The sequence below is a fragment of the Micropterus dolomieu genome, linkage group LG07 (genome assembly GCF_021292245.1).
Source record: "Micropterus dolomieu isolate WLL.071019.BEF.003 ecotype Adirondacks linkage group LG07, ASM2129224v1, whole genome shotgun sequence".
NCBI lineage: Eukaryota > Metazoa > Chordata > Actinopteri > Centrarchiformes > Centrarchidae > Micropterus > Micropterus dolomieu.
This window is the reverse complement of record NC_060156.1, coordinates 15,749,750-15,769,058: the sequence shown is the minus strand read 5'-3', so window position 1 is coordinate 15,769,058 and position 19,309 is coordinate 15,749,750. Positions and strand designations below refer to the sequence as shown.

At 41.7% G+C, this 19,309-nt stretch overlaps 2 protein-coding genes across 2 annotated transcripts; both read left to right on the top strand.

Moving 5' to 3' along the window:
• The first annotated feature begins 314 nt into the window (after positions 1-314).
• On the top strand, positions 315-1,755 carry LOC123974422 (NAD(P)H dehydrogenase [quinone] 1-like). Its single transcript, XM_046055130.1, has 6 exons — positions 315-473; positions 556-723; positions 816-946; positions 1,016-1,129; positions 1,210-1,311; positions 1,401-1,755. Exons 1-6 carry the CDS (start codon positions 470-472, stop codon positions 1,698-1,700), a joined length of 819 nt encoding a protein of 272 aa, XP_045911086.1. The 5' UTR covers positions 315-469; the 3' UTR covers positions 1,701-1,755.
• A 15,296-nt stretch (positions 1,756-17,051) lies between these two features.
• Positions 17,052-18,492, top strand: LOC123973679 (NAD(P)H dehydrogenase [quinone] 1-like). Its single transcript, XM_046053886.1, has 6 exons — positions 17,052-17,210; positions 17,293-17,460; positions 17,553-17,683; positions 17,753-17,866; positions 17,947-18,048; positions 18,138-18,492. Exons 1-6 carry the CDS (start codon positions 17,207-17,209, stop codon positions 18,435-18,437), a joined length of 819 nt encoding a protein of 272 aa, XP_045909842.1. The 5' UTR covers positions 17,052-17,206; the 3' UTR covers positions 18,438-18,492.
• Positions 18,493-19,309: the final 817 nt, after the last annotated feature.

The window sequence follows — 19,309 nt, the reverse complement described above, 5'->3', positions numbered from 1 at the left end:
CACGCATGCTCTCAAATATCCACACGATTACTGTATAAAAGACACAAAAACACAGACAAACATATACTCTGTCTCTTTCTGGGTAGGCTAAAATGAGAAAAGCACACATTGCCTTCAAGTAGACGACATAGGCTCGAGAGTACTATTGTAAGCTTATCCTGCGTTTAAAACAGGCTTTATCTGCAGCTGGTTTAACTGGCATATTTTTGGCATTTACAAAAATTCCCCTCCCCATTAAAAAATGTTGACTAGGTTCAGAAAAAGATATGTGGATATGTTGATGAGACTCCTGAGAGAGAATCACCCAAGCTCAGCTGATTGATTGATGACCTTGATTGCTGATTGACAGCACCTGAGAGAGTGCAAATGCTCCAGAAGGCTTGCAGTATAAAAATAGCATCTTCTGCTTTGCTCCAGAATGAGCAGTTCTTTCCATTAACAGACCAGCTAGTTGTTCATATTCTCCAGAATGGGTGAGGTTTTCTGCTCTGTGTTCTTGACAGTGTGTTATGGTTGGAAATTATGAGTTGTTCTAATATTTAATTCTTGGTTTAGCAGGAAAGAAAGTGTTGATTGTGTATGGCCACCAGAGCTCTGGCTCATTCAGTGCTGCAGCTAAAGATGCTGCTGTGGAAGTCTTTGGCACTAAGGGCTACACAACTGAAGTATCTGACCTATATGCCATGAAGTTTAAAGCCTCTGCTACTGCTGAGGACATCACTGGTATATCAATATCTCACTGGCATTAAACCTGGCAGTTTTTTTGCTTTAGTTGCTCTCCATAATTTCAGGCAACGTTTATTTTGTCTCTGCAGGAGAAGTTAAGAATGCAGATCACTTCTGTTACGCAGAGGAGACCAAACTAGCATGGGAGGCTGGAAAACTGTCTGCTGACATCACCGAAGAACAACGCAAACTCACTGAAGCAGACCTCATCATCTTTCAGGTACAGGCCGACTGACTAATATGTTTAAGCCCAAGCCCTGTGCTTGAAACTAACTCAAACTCTTCTCAGTTCCCCATGTACTGGTTCAGTTTTCCTGCAATCATGAAGGGCTGGATTGACCGGGTGCTCACACTGGGCTTTGCTTACTCCCAAGAGAAGAGGTATAGCCAGGGCATCTTCAAGGTAAGGGACCAAATCAAGAGGTTTGCATTACTAGTGGTGTGTGTGTCTTTTGGCTTGTTTGAATTGTGTTTTCTGCACAGGACAAGAAAGCCATGCTGTCCTTCACCACTGGGTCTCACGAGTCCATGTTCAGTGCAAATGGCATTAATGGAGACATGAATGTCACACTGTGGCCGCTGCAGGTACTGGCCCAGCATAAACTGACTTAGCAAAGCATTTAATGGGTTATCAACTGTGGTAAACATTTGACCATATCACCACCGTTTTCCAGAATGGCATCCTGCACTACTGTGGCTTCCAAGTTCTGGCCCCTCAGATCTTCTGGGCTCCGTCTCACGTTCCCTCTGAGGTGCGAGGCACCATGCTGGAGGGCTGGCGTAAAAGACTGCAAGGCCTCCTGGAGGAAAAACCACTTTCCTTCACTCCTTTGGACTGCTTCGACAGGGAGAAGGGCTTCCAGCTGAAGCCGGACGTCTGTGAGAAACAGGCCACTGAGGAGTTTGGACTGACTGTGGGGATCCACCTGGGCAAGCCACTACCACCCAACAACCAGATGAAAGCTGGAGTCTAAAGACTGCAAGATCTCTTGTCATTCAACTATGATGAATAAAAGCTGTCTAAGAACATCTACTGTCTTGGCAAGTTTATTGCACTATGATGAGTACAGCCAAAAGAATCCTAAGGGTGACAGACTCAATAGTGGCCAGTGTCCCACCAGTGTGTCTGAACTAGAAGTCTTTAACTGCTGGTTCTGGACAATGTACTGGGCCACATGCTTATCTTCAAGCTTTGCTGGGATCTTATAGGCAAGATTCATTATTAATGGCTATAACACTTAGTTCAGTATTGCTCACTGTCACCCAGTCTCAAGAACTTCAAGAACATTCTGTCAGGGTACCTGCTCTCTCAACCCCATGTGACTTGATCAAAGAATTTTCTCCTGCATCAATTACTATAAACCTCTTTAGACTGAAATGGCCTCATGTTGCCTTTTACAGTGCACTCAAAGCACATGTATCCCATCTCTAGAATGTGACCTGTCAGATGGTGGAACTCTTGGGAGAAACGCCCCTCTCCTTTTATTCTCAGATTGCTTTTGATGGGGAGAAGTTCCCAGCTGAAGCTCATTTGAAATATGCTGAAAAGGAGTTTGTTCTGACAGTGGGAACCCACCTGGGGAAACCACTCCTACCCAACAGCCAGATCAAAGCTGGAGGGTAGTGATGAACACTGCTTATTTTTTTTGGTTAAGTGCAGTAAAGCATCTCTTGCTGAGTTTTGTGGAAATTTTGACTTAAATGTTTAGGTGAGTTCTGTGCGCGTTGCTTGTATGCCGTCTGTTGAAGCTGAAGTGCTCGGTACCCCGTACGGACATGCTGACGGCCGAAGAGTTTGCATGCAAGCTTGTCCCAGAGAAGCAGCTTTTGTTTGGGTATGTGGGGTGGAGTGAGGGGCACACTTAAGGAAACAGCCTTGCACTCTGATTTCCAGACCATAGCCTGTGACATATAGGAACTGGACGTTGTGCATATTTCACCGCTGAGGTTTCACCAGGTCGCTGTGTTTTTGTTTGTACATGTTAAGATCATTTCCTCCTTTTTGCTGTCAAAAAAACTGAAGAAAATCAGTAACCAAAACAAGGCATTCATTTCTGTTTAATAATTTGCAAAGACTTCTCAGCTAAAATCTCTTACCATACGATTGGAGTTGACAGTGTGGTTAAAATGTATGAATCATGAACAGTAATTAGCTTCCTCGTAATTAAAATAGGCTTACTGCATCAGATCAACACAGTAACGTTGTCAAAGCCTACTGTTTACTTTTTCTATATGCATCATTTTCCCGGACAGAAAACCATAGTGTTTGAGGGCATTGAGTGTGTATGTTTGTAAGGGTTTGTGATGGGATCATAGGCCTTGTAATGCCACAATCCGTTGAAACCTCTCAGGGAAGCACCACCCTCTGTGGCTCTCTAAGAGGTGATTTTCAGCGAGCACTCAGGATCTCTCTAGGCATTGTGTTCCAGTGGGGTTAGGGAGCAAGTAGGTCTTCTAGAAGGTATGCGTCAAGGCTGACAATGTTTTTTTTTTTAACTTTTGTGAACATGTGTTAATTTGTTTTCATCACAGGCATTTGCATTTTGACCTGTTGTCCAGACCCTGTAGGCCGCATAGCCTGTTATGCTAAAGTTCACAGCAGAGAAGGAATTGGAGGTTGATAACCCTGAGGTAAAAAGATGCTATCTAGTGGACCTTTGCAAGTTTACTAGTTTGTGTGTTTATAGGTGGCCTTTGATAACATGATTTACGTTGCAGTGGCCCTAAATGTCCGATCGATAAATGAGGTGGAGTCAGAGTTGGTTTGACTATTTACTGCGTTGTTCGAGGTAAATATCATCTGTAAGGTATTTAGCAGGTGCAACTGCTAAGGTCTGCTACAGGTGTGGCTATTTTCCCTTTTTTTGGCTGTGTGATTTCCCTCAGTATATTAGCCCTTTTCCCCTCTTTTTAGTGTTCAGACAGACAGGGTAGTGGATTTTGGGAACCCCTTTCCCCTTCACTGCATGTGGTGGTGTGTATGATAGCTGTGTGCACATGTTTAACTTGGTTTTATTGTGTGGTTTATGTGTGTTTGACTTGCTGTGTTTAGGTGGCTGCACACCAGTGTGAGTATAGTGGTGTCAAGGCAACCCGGGTGGCCCACAGGTTATCCCCTGCATGGCTGGTTTCTGTAGATGCTGAGGTGTTTTTAAAACTTTGCTTTTATCCTTTAACATTTCTGACACCATTGGCATCTACATCTTGTTTGTTATTGTCTGAGCTTGTGTAATGAATAAATTTGCCCCAAATGCTGATATTTAAATAAATATATATTAAATAAATCATCCTTCCACTCGAAACCCATGTCTCAATCTTATATTAATTGGGGGTTTGAACCCCTCACTATTTGCCTCAGTTACAGGTCTCTGATCTGGTGTCCATCCTGCTCTCCCATTGTCTATTCCATTTCTCCCAGCCTAGCTGCAGGGAAGGTCATTTGGCTGGTTCAATGGAAGGAATTGGGCACCATCTGTTACCAGGAATGGAACATAGTCTCCGGAAAAGCAGTCCTGCTTTATTGAAAGCTGATATACACACATTCATTCAGAATATACAAGAAACTATAATATAGTTTGTGTGTATATATACAACAATGTATATAGAATCACAAAGGAAACCTGAGATGCAGGTTATATTTTCTCAAGAAGGATCTGTACTGATACTAAACATCTTTAAATTTCTTATTTTACTAATTGTAACGTAGGTCTTCTGCTGCAGGACGTGGTGTCCTTATTCATATTCTCTGTATGAAAGGACTTGGATTGGTATCGGGCGCAAAAAAGAAGAGATTGGGAGAAGCGTCACTTCAAACAGAAGCACCTCTTAGACCCACTGTAGGCCAATATGGTAATCCCTCCATTAGTGGTAGGCCAGTGTGTCACATTTAAAATGAACATTAATAATCTCATTTTACTTTTGTAGCATCTAGATAGCATTGCAGTTTACTTGTGGTAAGAATAAGCATTTTATTTAAAGTTAAGGCCATATAAAAGAACTAAATTGCTGTATTTTCTCACATTGGCCATATGAGGGCATTGTAGGCTACATTTCCAGTTTATTATCCAGTATTTATTTTAAGACAAACAAGCCATTAGCCTCTGTACTTACGTAAGTGTACCTTGTGTGCATACCTTTTTAATGCCCTTCTGTACTCTATAATTGCATGGTTGTAGTTATATGTAAAAGAGCTCTTAAAGTTGGGCTGCAGATGTTTTTTTATGTTGTATGGTCAGAATGAGACACATAAACCAGGCTGAAAGCCTTGAATGGTACACATCAAATACCTGACACATATATAGAAAGTGTGAGACATGCTTGTGAGCACATCATGCAATGTTGCAACAAATTAGGGATCATATAGCTCAATACATCACAAACCATGAAAACATACCTCCCAGCAAAACACACGATCCCGTCCCATCATAACAGAGGGAATGCAGCCAGAGGGCCAATATGAAGCACACTGAAGACTGAAAATGAAAAGAGTAGGCCTCATAAACACCAGAACCTCATAATTTTTAAATTTGAACAATGCATGTAGCGGTGTGACAAATACTGTACCTACCAACCATTAAAAACTCTAAGTCAAAAAAAGCAGAGACAATGGGAAGACAGATAGCTGGCAAAGCGTGTCCATATGTCTCACTCATGTGGTGAAGTGGGTGCGATGGGTGCTTGAGCACCTCCTCTTCTGCCCTTTTGAGAAGGCCTGCCCAATCAGTAAAATGAATTAATAATTTTGCAGTAAATAAAATGACCCACATGATGACCTTTCACCTGATGACCTCATCTGTGACGAGCCCTCCTGTTCAGACACCATTACGGCTAAAATCCACTGAGTCCGGCTAAGTGGTTTGTGTCTACAGCACGGTTTATTGTACGGTGTGGCGATGCTGCAGTCGGTCAGGAAAAGGAGTACGAATGTATGGTTTCCCAGCTGACATGGAGAGGAGGAAAAAATGATTGACTCAGGTCAACAGGAGCAACCTTACAATCACTAAAGAGGCCAACAACAAAAAAATATGTGAGGTACATTTTCCACAAAGAAAGAACACACAACACATCTGGCTTAATGTTTGGTTTATTAAAACATCACTGCAGATAATCTTCAGGCTCCACTAAACCCCCTATGTACCATGAGAGGGAGAACAAGAGAGAGAACGGGCTAGACAAACCTACACATCTGTAAAGATTCATCCAGGTCATGGTTATCCAAGAAAAGTTGAATCGAGAGCAACTGGACTTGGTTGTAGATGACGTTTCAGAAGAAGTTCAGCTGCCTTAAATTCAACCTTGCTTTTAAACAGCTACAGGTTTGATTGAGAAAGTTATGCATTGTTCAGTTTTGGAACTTCATCAACAGCTTTTTTGCTGATGTTGGCATCAGTTACCAGATAGTTTGTTAGTTAGTGAATTGTTTTATTTTTTCAAACAGTTCTCACACACAGGAACTTTGATGATGATGTGAATTTGTACAAAGTAATTTTGTAATTAGTGTCAACATATCTAGTAAGAATTGAGTGTTCACCAATATGGTAGATTCAGACACTATGATGTATTAAAGAGGTGGTATTATGCTCATTTTCAGGTTCAAAATCTTAATTAGGGGTTATACCAGAACAGGTTTACATGGTTTAATTTTGAAAAAACACCATATTTTTCTCATACTGCACATTGCTGGAGCTCCTCTTTTCACCCTACGTGTTGTACGCTCCGCTCTTGAGCTACAGAGTGACGCATCTTACTTGTACAAAATCTTTGTTGGGAGTTGCACATGCGCAGTTCCCAGGTAAGGACTACTAGCCAATCAGAAGCAGAGAAGGGCGGGTCGTAAGAAACAAGGTAGTGTAATCCAAATCAAAGCCGCTTCAGACTGCGACCGTAACCTAGCAGATAGTATAAGTTATTACCAATCCACAACCACACAACATCATTGTTCCACATCTTACCATTAGGACTAAACGTTGAACTGTTGCCGGTGTTCTGACGATCTATGCTGCCTTGCCGAAAAAAGCTACCATAGCGCAAACTCAGATACAGATAGTACCCAGAGATAATACATAGCTTGTCGTCATAGCGACGCCAGACACAACTGCCGCAACGTAATGTTCAATGTGACACACACACCAGCGATCCACACAGCTTTCTCTTTTTTAAGTTAAAACGTTTCAACATTCCTCAGAATGTAAAGACAGATAAGCGGTATGAAAACCTTCCAGCCGTGTTTTCCTCTGCCGTTGTTGCTGCAGCGGTCTGTGTGACGGCGGGAGCAGAGGGCTCTGTGAGCGGGCGGCTGGCCGGCCTCACACGCTCCTCCCGCGGGTTGGTACAGGCTTCCCCCCGCAGCCACTTGCGGAGCTCCTCAACTCCGAAAATATTCAAGCACATTTTTGTTCCGCCATCACTTCTCGTAAAACTGTCAATATTCGAAATCTACACAGCTGATTTCTCACCTCAAAACTTCTCAGAAGTGGATTTAGTGATGAAATTACATAAGAAGACTGTAAAATATAAAACTTTCTGTTGCTGGCCTCTGTCTGGTGCAGCAATGATGATGCAGTGAATAGTGAAGATTCTCTCTGACCAATCAGCAGTCTGTCGTGTTTTCACGTTACATTTTAGTATCCCTCAGCTCGCTTGGAACCTCAACGGAGGTGATACGAAAAAAAGTACCTGGAAGCAGGTACAGGTACAACATTTCTACAATGGAAAACCAAACAAAGGCGAGTCGAGCCAAAGGGCCTCCGCTCAGACTAGCTTGGTTTGAGGGCGTGCCTGTCCCCGCTAGCCGCTTGGCAAGCTTTATGACGCGTTTTCATTGTGACGTCACAAGTAAAGAAAGTGAAGGGCTGGACTACAAACGAGCTGTTTTCAAGCAGTTCAGAGCAGAGCTTTCTGTGGGAGATGGGAGCTCCCTTTTGGCTGGCCTTTGGGCTTTTTCAGTTTGCAAACCTGTTACATGCACAAAAAAGATATATAACTCAATAAAGGAGAGGGAAAAAGCCAAAAATCATAATACCACCTCTTTAATGTGGGTAAAAAAAACCTGACTTGCTGCGTGGAAAATAAGCTCAAGTCAATCTGCATGCCCATTTTGAGCTAGACCAGTCTGTCAGGACCAAAAAGGTCAAGACTAGGCTGAAAGCAGATGCTGTTCCACCATCTTTGTGCATTGTCCTCAAACCTGTAAATATTAAAGTCTTAGCTGCTGATCAAAGCTATACTTTTAAAAGTGAGACAGATGTAATAAGTATTAACTCCTAAAACGTATTATTTCTTATTTTGAAGTCGTAAAATATTATTTTGAATAAATATTACATTAATCATCATCAGATCGAAAAAGCTTCGAACGAAAAAGCTTCACAAAAGCCATTATTATACATGTGGTGCTTCCTCCTCTACCTCGCTATCATCTACTCACAAATTCCCTTTCTTACACCTGAAATCCACAGGACTGCGAACTCTCTTCTGAGTAATGTGCATACAATTTGTCCGAGCGGACACAGTGGGGAAAGAGATGGAGGGACTGAGTTGTGGGGCAGTTGCGCTGTAGAGTGCCAGAAACCATAATGAAAAGAACAGAAAGTTGTGAACACTTGTCACAGGGATGCCAACTTTTCATTTTAGTTTGGAGTGAGATTTGGAGGTCGGCTCGTTTTAGGCCTTCTGTGTCATATCCCACTGAAGGGGTCGTGATCATCGCTCTTTAATCCTCAGGCATTTTGTTTTAAAAGTTCAACAGCCACATGTATGTGCAGATGAAAAGCCAAGTCATTAATCATGGTCAGATCAGTGTGATCAAGATACTTGCCAACCTCCAGACATGATAGCCTTAATTCTGACCAAACCTTAGCATGTATTGGGGAGTCTTCCCCCACAGAATCTATGTGTCACACCAGAGACAGTATTTTTTTTTTATTCTAGAGAATGTATGGAATATTAAAGTTCATAATATGCAAGAGCATAGGTTTTCCTTTAGCAATGGAGGAGCCACTTAATGTAAATCCGTATTTGTTGTATTTATTTGTCTTTGTTTGGGGAAGTTCCTCTTTAAATGTGGCACCTTTTCACCTGAAGGATAAATTAGTTAATTTTAATTCAGTTAGAAACTCCTGGACTGAATGTTCAAAACTTTTTGCTTCTATCCCACATATCTGTGTAATCGGACATGTCCAGAAAGATTTATATGAGAATAATGTCATCATTTAATCACAATGTTTCAAAATCTCCCACCCTATAATCTGCTATTCATTCATTACTCTGCTGATATGATAGAACCCCAGACAGACAGACAGACAGACACAGAACCCATTTGGGACTGTATAGATGAGACCTGTGCAAAACGAAACTAAGTGAAAACAATTCACCACTTATCCACACGTTAACTTCGGCAGCTCTGTGCAGCTCACATTCCCAACAGAGCAGGGCTGCGCTTCAGCTTACACATTTTTATATTGCAAAACCGTATGTTAGCCGGTCACAAACTGTCTGCCACTCCCTGCGCAAAGCGCGTTTGCTTGATTCCTGCCACAGTGTCCGCCGGTGTTGCATCAGTTAGGTGGAGTGTAATTGCGCCAAGTCGACGCTATCAGTTATAGGCAAGAACCAGCTCTGTGAAATTGAGGGATCCTTAGAGTCCAACCAAGAAATGGAACAACCTAAACAAAACCCAGCAGGATGAATTGGCGATCCAAGTTGGAAATAATTGGATTAATCACTTTTTAGCGAATTATATAGTAATATTACAAAAAATTATTAAAACACCAAATAATCTATGCAGAGCAGAGCTCGGCCAATACCCCCTCTTACTAAAAATACAGAAAAGATCAATTCAATTTTACAATCACTTGAAATCAGTTAACCCCCAGACATACCATCACAAAGCCTAACATACCAGGAGCTGAAACCAGAGAAGAGTCCCCTCAGCCAGCTGGTCCTGAGGCTCTCTGCAGTAATAAGTCCCCAACAGCCTCAGGACAGCAACGCCAACTCAAGCAGACCAAACCAAATTATCAGCAAGCAGAAAGAAAAATATACTGAATACTGGAAAAAAACAACTAAAACACAAAGTAAATTCCAATCTTATCTGACCCTAAAAAGAGAATTTACACTGGCAAATTACCTGAGCACAATAAAATGTTAAACTAAAAAAACAAGAGGAGAGACTCTGCTCCCAGTGTGACAGAGGACAGGTAGAGAAAGAGCTGCACTTTCTAACCTCATGCTCTAAATATAAAACACTTAGACAAAAACACTTTGCAAACATTTTCCAAATATACCCCAAATTCGAATTTATATCACACACACTCCTCTATTTACTGGAAGAAATGCCCAAATGTCAAATAATTGCTGCAAAATATATTTCATCACGCTATGAACTGAGGACAACCAGTGGAAACTTAGACTAATAAATAATTGTTCTAATTTTCAAATTATTATAATTTTGATTGTTTGATATTTTAGTAGTTGTTGTGTTTTTAAATCTTACATTTGATACAGTTTTTTTTATTCTTTTTTTTTATAAACTAATTAATTTTATTTGATTTTTTTTGCCTATTAATATACACACCTACGGTTGTATCTATTTATTTTTAAAAAAAAATTTAACACACGTTACTGTGTCATTTACTTAGTTTATCTTAATTTATCTTAATTTTTAATGTATTATTATTTTTTATTTTTTTAACACACACATGTTACTGTGTCATTTACTTAGTTTATTTTAATTAAAAAAAAAATTTTTTTTAAACACACACGCTTACTGTTTTATTTTCTTATTTTAATTTAATATATTATTTTTATTGTCTAACATACTAACACAACGCTTATTGTTTTACTTATTTACTTTTTTCTAATATTTATTTTTACAGAATTTTTATATTTTATTTCTTTTGTATTGTTACGACCCCGGCTCTCAGGCCGCAACAAAGAAGGAGGATGCAACTCAGGTTTAACAAAGATTGACATAAATTTATTTAAAACAAAAGAACAATGTGGCAGAGCGGTGTGGAAGGCACAAGCACGACACTGGCGTCCGGGCAGGCAGGCCTAATAGGTTGGGCTCACTGGCCAGGTGCTCCCAATCTCCTTAATTGCCTGCAGGGAGAACCACAGACAGCACACAGTACAGAGGCCCAACACGAAGACCTCTCGAGGCAGTCATGCAATACGCATGAGCGCCTTTTTAGTTGGAGGCGGGGCATAGTCATCAATAGCCTATACTTTTGCCTGCACTGGACACACTCTCCCTTGCCCCACTACACGGCCCAAATAAGTGACTGTAGCCTTCGCAAACTCGCACTTGGCCAGATTAACAGTCAACTGTGCGTGAGCCAAGCGGTCAAACAACCTCTTAATGCGGTCAAGGTGACCATCCCAATCATTAGAAAAAATAACTACATCATCCAAATACACAGAACACCCATCCAAATCTCCAACAATCCTGTTCATCAGGCGCTGAAAGGTCGCTCGGGTGTTCCGCAAACCAAACGGCATCACTGCATATGTATACAAACCAGTAGGTGTAATAAATGCAGCAATCTCTCGGACTCTTTCTGGCAAAGGGACCTGCCAGTAGCCTTTCAATAGATCAAACTTAATCACAAACCTAGCAGACCCCACTTGGTCAATGCAGTCTTCAAAATGGGGAAGCGGAAAACAGTCTGGTTTTGTGACATTGTTTACCTTCCTAAAGTCTGTACAAAATCTGGGAGTGTTACTGGACTTTGGCACAAGCAGACAAGGTGGAATTGGAGGGCTCCTCAAAACTGTTCTCCAGCATACACTTAACCTCAGCATCCAAATGTTTATGTTTCTCCGGGTGAACACGATAAAACCTCTGCTTAATCGGTTTACAATCCCCAACAGATATCATGCTCAACCAAATGTGTGCAGGTAGGGGTATCTCCAAAAAGACATGGATATTGCTTGATCAGGTCAGCTAACTGGCTACGCAGAGACTCCTCTAAATGGCTTAACAAGCCATACAGATTCTGCATAGACTCTGAGTTCTTAAGCTGACCATATAGAACCGCTTCATCTGGGCCTAACAAATCCTCCTCCCCTTGACCTATCACAGCCTGATTGGACACAGATACAGACAAGCAAGCTGAATGCACATCAGAATGCTGTGCTTCAACTGACTGCTCTACACAAGCATAGTATGGTTTTAGTAAGTTGACATGACAGAGCTGAGTAGAAGATCTACGACTGGGAGTAGCAATCACATATTTCTGGTCTGACACCTTTTCCACCACTGAGTATGGCCCTGAAAACTTTGCCTGAAATGGAGAAGTAACAATGGGCAACAAAGCAAGCACCTGATCTCCAGGCAGAAAGTCACAATCCTCAACTCCGCGGCCATAAAGTTTTTTCATTTTGTCCTGTGCAGACGCCAAATTGTTTTTAACCACTTCCTGGGCTTTATAAAGCCTATACCGAAAACCATTTACATAGTCAAGAAGGTTGTGCAGCGGCTGGACCTCTTTCCATTTATCCTGCAGTAGTGCTAAAGGATCCCATACCTTATGGCCAAAAACAAGATCATTAGGGCTAAACCCTGTACTCTCCTGGACCACCTCTCTGGCAGCCAACAGCAACCATGGCAGACCCTCTTCCCAGTCTCTGTTCATCTGTATACAAAATGCACGCAACATGGATTTAAGAGTTTGATGAAAACGCTCCAAGGCACCTTGGCTCTGGGCGTGATAAGCAGACGCCTGATTGTGCTCAATGTGCAACTGCTTTAAAACCTGTGCAAATAAGTGTGACAAAAAAGTGGAGCCCTGATCAGACTGAATGACTCTGGGGACACCAAAGATGGAAATAAACTGTTATAATGCACGTACCACAGACTTGGCTGTAATTGTGCTAAAAGGAAACGCAGCTGGATACCTTGTGCTCTGGCACATCACTGTTAGTAGATAACTCGCACCCCCTTTAGATGGCGGCAATGGGCCCACACAATCATCATGATGATCAGATGTTCAAAAGACTGACCTATAGCTGGTATTGGACACAGCGGAACGAGTTTTAAACTCTGATTGGCTTTGCTGGTTAACTGGCATGACTTTAAATAAGCAAAAACCTCCCTCTTTAGTCTCCAACTTCATACATAACACTAGTTTTTGCTGCTCAAAATTCAAACCAGATCCAAGAGACACAACTGAGTTGGACGAACCCTCAGTACCTGCGGAAAACTGACCCTCCGAGGTGCCCAGCACTTTCATCTTTAACAAATAAATTTTTAAATTTGCTTTCTATGTCCTTGATCCTCTTATCGCCAACATCAACCTTGTAATAGTCAGCAGTTTTAACCAACTCATCCTTTGAACACTCTTCTAGAAACTCCTCGGCTGGTGCCTCAACAAATGCCTTTACTACGTCATCCATAATTTATCAGACATTCGCAACCACAGACAAAATGAGAATGCACAGTGCAAGGACCCACCAGTGTGCGCAAAAGGCCGACGTAGCCTCCAAATGGAGCTTCCCCGCTAGGTAACTACCTAACCTGGAATCTTATTACATAACTCCCCCCTAGTCTTCATGAGGTGTGGCAGTGGGTACTTACGCACCATCAGCCCGCTGGCCCGAGTGAAGCAACTGGTAAACTAGCAACCATCCTGGAACCACGGATGTGCTCCCGAGCAAATTCTGAGGGAAAAGGGAAAAAGGAAGCTCTAACGCGGTACCCCAGCACTACAAGCCCCCCCGATGAAACCCAAAGGGGAGACGCTGCTGTATCTACCAGGGGAAACACTCCTACAGGTAACGAACGCACACAGGTGGATTTACACTTACCTTCTCATATCTCCGTAAACATCCGCAGTCCAAGACAGCCAAAAAAAATAAATAAAAAAAACACCCCACCAGCTCCTTAACCACAATCACAAACAATGCTTTTTAAGTGTAATTAAACCTACCAGAATTCAAAAACGGACGAGCCCCCAATTTCTTAGGCCCCCGGCTCTCAGGCCGCAACAAAGAAGGAGGATGCAACTCAGGTTTAAGATTAACATAAATTTAATTAAAACAAAACAGGCATGTGATTGGCAAAGGGCAAAAAAGCAGGAAAATATAGGCTACTGAGACCTCCCGACACCCCTATCAAACTGGCGGCAGCTCTATTAAACATGGATGGTAAAGCAGGACCCACAACAATAAGTTCTTTGGTGGATGTGTTGCAGTGGAAATCACTAATCTAATCCACTGCTCTTTCTCTATAATAATTATTATTTTGTATTCATTTTTTTTTTTTTTTTTACCAAACTTTAACAGCTAAATGTGCAACATGAAATAGCTAATTGAGTCTATAACTAAATAATATAACTACTAACTTTCAAATTAGTTCAGTAGAAGTTAATAGGTTATTTTTAATGAATAAGAGACAGCAGCAAAGGTTGTCGTTGTTTAAGAACTGGTGGCCTTACTAAGATTATTCAGGAAACTCGCGCCAGTTACACAGAACCCGTTGCCATGGTTACGTCTTGGAGCGCTTGTTTGCCTGTCTGTAGATCAGCGCAGAGTGACCCCGCGGATCAAAGCGTATAAAAAGGCTTTATTACAACCATTCACAAGAATTTTTGTATAACTTGCCAAAACCTTTAAAATAAGGACGACTTTAAAAGCAACCATTCATAGAGCAAAGTGTAACCTATTTAGCCTTTATGATTGATCAATCGACAACAAAGTCAAAGTAGGCTAAACATTAGACATAGCCTATAACAGGCAATAATCAAAATATACCCAATTTATCCGATCCTTATTGTCAAGTCAGTGTTGGGCACGGACGACAATGTTCTTTGCATCTTAGACTGTCACACAATAGCAATAACGTTACTTACAGCTGTCGAAAAAACCTCTCTCTCCCTGTTCTCCAGTCTTCCTTGCCGTGACAGTATTAACACACACACACAAACACAACTTTTGCTGTGTGATTTGCGTGAGTCTCAAGAATGAACCAGTCTCAAGCTCAATGCGTGAGAGTTGGCAGCTCTTGCTTGTCATAATTCGGGAGAAATGTAACCCATGAGAGGACAATAAAAAACGAGAGTCTCACATGAGCTAACCGGAGCTAACCTCTGTTTATTCCTTGTTGACTTCTGTAGCCTGCAACAGCGTGCTGCGTGTGACATTGTGTTATTCTTCTGCGCATGTGGGTCACTTTCAGGCAACGGACAGTTCACACTGGAGTCTGAAATGGGACACATTTAAACAATAATGTCAACTGTCACACAAAACAAAAAAAGTGCTGTGAAGAAGGTAGTAGAAGCACGAAAATGACAATGCCACATGTTAATAACAAGTCAATAACGTGTGGCAGACTGCACGCTCCGCTGCTGAAACGCTTCTGAGATGCTTCCAGTGGACTTTGACGTCGGCCTATGGACGCAAAACCATAGCGCAGCCGTGACGTGCCGTAGCCGGAGCACTGTTGGTTGTATGGAGAGAAATAGTGTTTTGAAGAAAACTCCCAATAAAAGTGAACATATAAACAGTCAATGTGGCCAAATCATGGACATTCGCGTGATATATTTTTTTAAAATTGTGTAATTGCTGTTAGTTAATTTTTTTTCCCCATCAAATTTACAGTTACAGTTGTATTCCAGGTGTATCAGAAGATATTCTGTTGCATTATAATGAGTTGGATGATGGTTTTAATGGTGATATTAAAATATAGATTTTAAACCAGGCGAGGATGAAAATATCATATTTTCCTTTATTGCAACTCCATTTACTCTTTAATAGAAAAATAAATAGGTTCATTTACAGTTGATTCATATTCCTTAGCTTAGCTGACCTATCAATGGAGACCAGTGTAGTGTACAATATATGTGCATTTTGTTCGGACACCACACCAGAATTATGCATCTAGGCCTAATGGTTGAGCAGTTATTACTGATTTATTTTGGGTATGTTATTTTAGGTGTTTTTCCTGGAAATAGGTGGAGGGTTAAAGTAATTTGACTAAAAACGTTTCACTTGAACTAGGATCATTACATTAACTTAATAAAAGCCTTGTGCCTTAAAATAAGTATAACAACATTGGTAAAACAGGCTTATACTGATACTAAGCCTATTCCTCCGACTTATAGCCTACTTATCAGCCCTTTTTCAAAAATTACCATTAAATTCAGAACAGTGGAATATATTTACATTTTGACAGCAACAGTAGTGTTTACAACAGCTCAGCTACAATAAAAACTCAATGACTGGAAATAAATATAGAAATGTCAGTTCCAATGTAAAATAAATAATATTCCTGACATCAAAGTAAAGAGTGAAGAAGAAATGGCCCTATTAGATTTCAGGAAAATGTATGAAATATCTCTAGTCACAGATCACCTCCAGTAGTATCAGCAACAAAACAACAACAGCAGCAGCAGCAGCAGCAGCAGCATCCCCAGCAACCCCAGCAACCCCTCTACAGCAACTGTTCTGTTATGTCAGTCCACAGTGTTTTAAAGCTAGAGCTGGGTATTTCCAGTATTCCCGTATCGATACAGAAGCATCTGTATATGCGTATCAGCAAGGAATACATAACGATATATTTCTATATCAATATTTTGAGAACAGCCCTATTTAAATCCTTGTTCCATGTGCCCTTTTTATACTTTGGCAACCTGCCCTTCCAAAGGTCTCTGCGAGGCCCTGTGTGGTGTGCTTGCATGCATGTGAGCATTTGTAGCGTAGTTATTCCCTAATCCCTCCTCCTCATGGTGTCTTGATAGATGGGATTTAGGACTGATTTTGGTCCCAGATGTGTGCCAGCTCATGTCTGCCTTTGATGTTCATTGCCGAGTCTATTTTTTAATTTTTTTTTAAAGGGCAACATTCGTGAATGTGCTTTACCGCAGGCAAATGTTTCTTTAGAGCAAAGTAATGTAAAGGAAAACAGAGCTGGAAACCAGTAACAGTAGAGTGAGAAGATCACTCAGCCACATCTGCTTCATGTGGTTTGAAGACATCAAGAGTGGCACACAATTTTTAAAACATCTTGTACACAGACACGCATGCTCTCAAATATCCACACGATTACTGTATAAAAGACACAAAAACACAGACAAACATATACTCTGTCTCTTTCTGGGTAGGCTAAAATGAGAAAAGCACACATTGCCTTCAAGTAGACGACATAGGCTCGAGAGTACTATTGTAAGCTTATCCTGCGTTTAAAACAGGCTTTATCTGCAGCTGGTTTAACTGGCATATTTTTGGCATTTACAAAAATTCCCCTCCCCATTAAAAAATGTTGACTAGGTTCAGAAAAAGATATGTGGATATGTTGATGAGACTCCTGAGAGAGAATCACCCAAGCTCAGCTGATTGATTGATGACCTTGATTGCTGATTGACAGCACCTGAGAGAGTGCAAATGCTCCAGAAGGCTTGCAGTATAAAAATAGCATCTTCTGCTTTGCTCCAGAATGAGCAGTTCTTTCCATTAACAGACCAGCTAGTTGTTCATATTCTCCAGAATGGGTGAGGTTTTCTGCTCTGTGTTCTTGACAGTGTGTTATGGTTGGAAATTATGAGTTGTTCTAATATTTAATTCTTGGTTTAGCAGGAAAGAAAGTGTTGATTGTGTATGGCCACCAGAGCTCTGGCTCATTCAGTGCTGCAGCTAAAGATGCTGCTGTGGAAGTCTTTGGCACTAAGGGCTACACAACTGAAGTATCTGACCTATATGCCATGAAGTTTAAAGCCTCTGCTACTGCTGAGGACATCACTGGTATATCAATATCTCACTGGCATTAAACCTGGCAGTTTTTTTGCTTTAGTTGCTCTCCATAATTTCAGGCAACGTTTATTTTGTCTCTGCAGGAGAAGTTAAGAATGCAGATCACTTCTGTTACGCAGAGGAGACCAAACTAGCATGGGAGGCTGGAAAACTGTCTGCTGACATCACCGAAGAACAACGCAAACTCACTGAAGCAGACCTCATCATCTTTCAGGTACAGGCCGACTGACTAATATGTTTAAGCCCAAGCCCTGTGCTTGAAACTAACTCAAACTCTTCTCAGTTCCCCATGTACTGGTTCAGTTTTCCTGCAATCATGAAGGGCTGGATTGACCGGGTGCTCACACTGGGCTTTGCTTACTCCCAAGAGAAGAGGTATAGCCAGGGCATCTTCAAGGTAAGGGACCAAATCAAGAGGTTTGCATTACTAGTGGTGTGTGTGTCTTTTGGCTTGTTTGAATTGTGTTTTCTGCACAGGACAAGAAAGCCATGCTGTCCTTCACCACTGGGTCTCACGAGTCCATGTTCAGTGCAAATGGCATTAATGGAGACATGAATGTCACACTGTGGCCGCTGCAGGTACTGGCCCAGCATAAACTGACTTAGCAAAGCATTTAATGGGTTATCAACTGTGGTAAACATTTGACCATATCACCACCGTTTTCCAGAATGGCATCCTGCACTACTGTGGCTTCCAAGTTCTGGCCCCTCAGATCTTCTGGGCTCCGTCTCACGTTCCCTCTGAGGTGCGAGGCACCATGCTGGAGGGCTGGCGTAAAAGACTGCAAGGCCTCCTGGAGGAAAAACCACTTTCCTTCACTCCTTTGGACTGCTTCGACAGGGAGAAGGGCTTCCAGCTGAAGCCGGACGTCTGTGAGAAACAGGCCACTGAGGAGTTTGGACTGACTGTGGGGATCCACCTGGGCAAGCCACTACCACCCAACAACCAGATGAAAGCTGGAGTCTAAAGACTGCAAGATCTCTTGTCATTCAACTATGATGAATAAAAGCTGTCTAAGAACATCTACTGTCTTGGCAAGTTTATTGCACTATGATGAGTACAGCCAAAAGAATCCTAAGGGTGACAGACTCAATAGTGGCCAGTGTCCCACCAGTGTGTCTGAACTAGAAGTCTTTAACTGCTGGTTCTGGACAATGTACTGGGCCACATGCTTATCTTCAAGCTTTGCTGGGATCTTATAGGCAAGATTCATTATTAATGGCTATAACACTTAGTTCAGTATTGCTCACTGTCACCCAGTCTCAAGAACTTCAAGAACATTCTGTCAGGGTACCTGCTCTCTCAACCCCATGTGACTTGATCAAAGAATTTTCTCCTGCATCAATTACTATAAACCTCTTTAGACTGAAATGGCCTCATGTTGCCTTTTACAGTGCACTCAAAGCACATGTATCCCATCTCTAGAATGTGACCTGTCAGATGGTGGAACTCTTGGGAGAAACGCCCCTCTCCTTTTATTCTCAGATTGCTTTTGATGGGGAGAAGTTCCCAGCTGAAGCTCATTTGAAATATGCTGAAAAGGAGTTTGTTCTGACAGTGGGAACCCACCTGGGGAAACCACTCCTACCCAACAGCCAGATCAAAGCTGGAGGGTAGTGATGAACACTGCTTATTTTTTTTGGTTAAGTGCAGTAAAGCATCTCTTGCTGAGTTTTGTGGAAATTTTGACTTAAATGTTTAGGTGAGTTCTGTGCGCGTTGCTTGTATGCCGTCTGTTGAAGCTGAAGTGCTCGGTACCCCGTACGGACATGCTGACGGCCGAAGAGTTTGCATGCAAGCTTGTCCCAGAGAAGCAGCTTTTGTTTGGGTATGTGGGGT

Excerpts from the sequence above, each read along its gene's own strand:
- LOC123974422 (XM_046055130.1), top strand. Across the intron at positions 947-1,015 it reads CAGACCTCATCATCTTTCAG|TTCCCCATGTACTGGTTCAG; the intron begins GTACAGGCCGAC and ends AACTCTTCTCAG. Across the intron at positions 1,130-1,209 it reads ATAGCCAGGGCATCTTCAAG|GACAAGAAAGCCATGCTGTC; the intron begins GTAAGGGACCAA and ends TTTTCTGCACAG.
- LOC123973679 (XM_046053886.1), top strand. Across the intron at positions 17,461-17,552 it reads TACTGCTGAGGACATCACTG|GAGAAGTTAAGAATGCAGAT; the intron begins GTATATCAATAT and ends TTGTCTCTGCAG. Across the intron at positions 17,684-17,752 it reads CAGACCTCATCATCTTTCAG|TTCCCCATGTACTGGTTCAG; the intron begins GTACAGGCCGAC and ends AACTCTTCTCAG.